Genomic DNA, 3,485 nt, shown 5'->3' with positions numbered 1-3,485 from the left:
GGGGGGGGGGGGGAAGATGAAAAAAAAAAAGAAAAAAAAAAGTAAAATAAACTCACACGCAATAATCCAATTCAACGCCAATGACGCTTACAACGGCAGCGATGGATCAATAATAATAATAATAATAATGAAGGCCACACGCACACACGAAAGGAAAGAAAAAAAAAAAAAAAAAGGGACTCCCTTAAAAGAACAAGAGACACACACACACACAGAGAGACACAGAGAGACATGTACACTCACATATTTATATTAACGAAGTGTCTTTCTTTCTTGCCCTCTTTTTCCACTGCCTTCTTCCCCTTTTCCGTCCTCCATGTGTCCCTCTCTGTCTCTCTCTGTCTCTCTGTGTGTGTCTGTTGTTCTTTTAAGGGAGTCCCTTTTTTCCCTTTTTTTTTTTTTCTTTCCTTTCGTGTGTTTGGATCGCCAGCATTCCTGCACCTTCAGTCAATTTATCCTTCTTTTTTTGTTTGTTTGTTCGTTTTTTTCGCTTTTGTCTTTGAATTCCGCACGTCCTTTTTTCCTTTCTTTTTTTAATCGTCAATTTCATTCTTTTTTTTTATATTTCAGTCATTTCCCCTTTTTTTTTTTTTTTTTTCTGTTTGTTTGTTTGTTTTTTTCCACCTCACTCCCTCTCAATCTCCTTTCGCCGGCGCTCTCGAAGGCATTCGCCCACACAAATGTCTGCATACAAATCACCAGGGAGCGTGTGTGAGTGTGTGTGAGTGTTTGTGTGCACATGGTGGCATTTCATACATGCATGCATGCAAACACAGATTGATAGACACACACGAGGGGAGGGGAACAAAAAACAATAATAATAAACGCATTCGAGAGATACGTAAAAAGCTCACATAAAAACAACAAAAACAACAACATGGAAAATAAGAAACAAAACTCAAAGAAAAAAAAAAAGGGGGGGAGAAGACAACAAGAAAGGTCAGCGTGGGCAGCAAAATACACTCATGTGTATTTATATATATTTTTTTTGCACGTAATGTCGGTTCGCACCGTTACACACGGTAGTAACGGCCGCCGTAATATGTTTCGTAATTTGTTTCATGTTGTATTAGACATGTCACGATCATTCCAAGAAGAGCAATAGTTGTGATGGATAGCCCAATCGGTAGTACTTCCTTCAAATGTTCTTTGATTGTCCCCATCACAACGGATTCACATGTCACGTTGTATCCATTGATTTCCTTTTGATCCTCCTCACTGCAGGTTGGGCAGATGATTTTAGAATCAGAGTTGTTATTCGAAGTATGAGACAACATCTCAGCCGTATTTACATCCCTCAATGCCCCTTCTCCCAATGACAACTGTTTTCTTTTTCGGATCAAGGGGTTCATAAACTCCATATTTGAGGTGTTGCAAAGCTCCTTCCAGCCAGAACAGTGAAACTGCAACTCCAGTGAACACATCCCCTCCGCATTACTCACGGCAGATTTATCCCAACCCGTCTGCAGGTTCACTCGATCCGTGCTGACAAGAACGTACGCAATGGAGCTGCTGAAGGCACCCAAAAACACCACAAAAAGATAAATAAAATACAACACACGCAATAAAGTGTTACGGGTGCAAAGTGCAAAGAAGCCGAGAAGTGAAAAGAGAAGAAGTCCACTGAAAACGGAAATGTACGCAATGAAAATTGCTTGACAGGACTGGCATAAGTTTTTCAATGTTTTCTCCATTGTGCTGCGCTCCAGTAAACCAACGGCAAGGCCTGCAACAGCTCCGGCTGTCAGTAATATATTCATCCCCATCAGCAGCGCACGAAAGAAACGCAGGCAGCCGCTGTCGTGGCTCTCCACCCAGTAGTACGCATTGTACGCAGGCACCGAATGCATGTTTAGATGATGTTGTTTTTATTCAACCCTTGTCTTTGTTTTTTTGTTTTTTTTTATTATTATTTTCTTTTTTTCTTTCCTTTCTTCCTCTTTGTTTATTCTTGCGCTTCAGCGTCACAATTATTTGTTGTCGTTTTTGTTTCCTTTAAAAAAAAAAAAAAAAAAAAAAATGGAAAAAAAGGAAAAAAAAGAAAAAAGTGGAGAGGGAGGGGAAGTAAATGCACGCATGGAGATGTCATCACGTGAGAAAGAAAGAAAATAAATAAATAAATAAAAACAATAACAGGCAGAGAAACAGTCGCACACCAGACAAAATAAAAGGACAATTACATCATAGGAATATATATATATATATATATATATCGCATCCTGGCGTTACAAATGTCACCACTTTACGGCGGCTGCATGACGTAATGTACAAATGAGAGTAGCGCCTCATCCAACTTGGCATCCGGCACATCCACACCCGAAGTTACATGCACAATAGGGCAAAACGCATCCTCTCCACAAGACCTTCGCTGGCACGTTCCGGTAATATTCTCCTGAGCCAAGGGCGACAGTTGACGATGGTAGTACAAAACCTCATAGAAGAACCAGTAGCGAAACTCAAAGTATTGCTTTTGTAAAATGGAAATCCTGTCAATATTCAAAGCCCCATTAGTCGTCACATCATCAACAGTAATTTGATCAAAATCAAAAGAAAGAGTAGTGTTCTTCAATTCATTCCCATCAGATTTAGCCAATCGTGACTGTTGCAGTGTACGTGTGACGTAAAGTGGATCCTTCACCTCCATCCATGCGTACGGCGACGCCGCGTGCCTGCCGTTATCACCAGTTGGTGGCATTGGAGGTGAATGCTGCAGATACTCCCGCTGCAACCAAAACCGCTCATAGTCACCCGTCACGGAAGGCAACGGAGGAACATACTGCAGGTTTGAAAGCAAATACGCAAAAGATGGAGGAAGCATCGCATGACTTGTATTGGAAGCGGCAAGTCGCAAAAGACTCTTCCGAGAACGAAACATATGTTCAATACGCTCTGTATAGCCTTGATGGCGCAAATGACGACGAGGCAAACGCAAAAATCGCCTCAGAGAAGCCGTTTCTTCGTCAATGTCAATCAGAAGAAAATAATCCAACGCATCGCACACCGTTTGATCCAAAAACAAAAGAAACCCCTCGCACACAACATATATGGTCTCTTTATTTTCGCACCGTTCACTCGAAGCCACAGCCTCCGTGGTGTATTGGAATGACGCCGCAAATTCCCCCAAATGCTCTCTGGATGAAGCATCTAAAGGGGAGTCTCGAGACGAGACTGTCGCCAATGACCCAGCAGGCTGAGAGCGCAAAAATGCAGACGCCCCGACCAGATCTTGTAGACATTCAGCGGCAGACAGACCATCGCTCTGAAGCCGTTTTCGAATCTCACAAAGAAACCTCGCATAGTCTCTGCTGCGTATGCAACGTGGGTCCTCCCATGTGCCCAACGCTTCACATGTGGCCTCGTCAAAAAAATCTTCAATAGCAATTGGCCGCAGCGGCGAGTTTAAAAGCTCCACAAGGCGATTCGCCAACACTGTCTTGCCGGATCCACTGCAGCCTGACACCCCAATCATCACAACATGTCTCTTG

At 42.6% G+C, this 3,485-nt stretch overlaps 2 protein-coding genes across 2 annotated transcripts, besides 10 other annotated features; both read right to left on the bottom strand.

Moving 5' to 3' along the window:
- Positions 1-3,485: a sequence feature (heterozygous, Esmeraldo-like haplotype).
- Positions 20-51: a microsatellite.
- Positions 109-129: a microsatellite.
- Positions 264-410: a sequence feature (GA-rich).
- Positions 456-568: a sequence feature (GA-rich).
- Positions 581-620: a microsatellite.
- Positions 1,014-1,850, bottom strand: Tc00.1047053404843.20 (hypothetical protein, conserved; the record flags this gene model as incomplete). The annotated part of the gene is made up of 1 exon (XM_797915.1): positions 1,014-1,850. One exon carries the CDS (start codon positions 1,848-1,850, stop codon positions 1,014-1,016), a length of 837 nt encoding a protein of 278 aa, XP_803008.1.
- Positions 1,885-1,947: a sequence feature (A-rich).
- Positions 1,998-2,047: a microsatellite.
- Positions 2,106-2,127: a sequence feature (AT_rich).
- Positions 2,190-2,213: a microsatellite.
- Tc00.1047053404843.10 (hypothetical protein, conserved) lies at positions 2,243-3,469 on the bottom strand (the record flags this gene model as incomplete). Its single annotated transcript, XM_797914.1, has 1 exon — positions 2,243-3,469. One exon carries the CDS (start codon positions 3,467-3,469, stop codon positions 2,243-2,245), a length of 1,227 nt encoding a protein of 408 aa, XP_803007.1.

This window comes from Trypanosoma cruzi, genomic scaffold (genome assembly GCF_000209065.1).
Source record: "Trypanosoma cruzi strain CL Brener 1047053516797 genomic scaffold, whole genome shotgun sequence".
NCBI classification, from domain to species: Eukaryota; Euglenozoa; class Kinetoplastea; order Trypanosomatida; family Trypanosomatidae; genus Trypanosoma; species Trypanosoma cruzi.
This window is presented reverse-complemented; position numbering and strand designations above follow the sequence as displayed.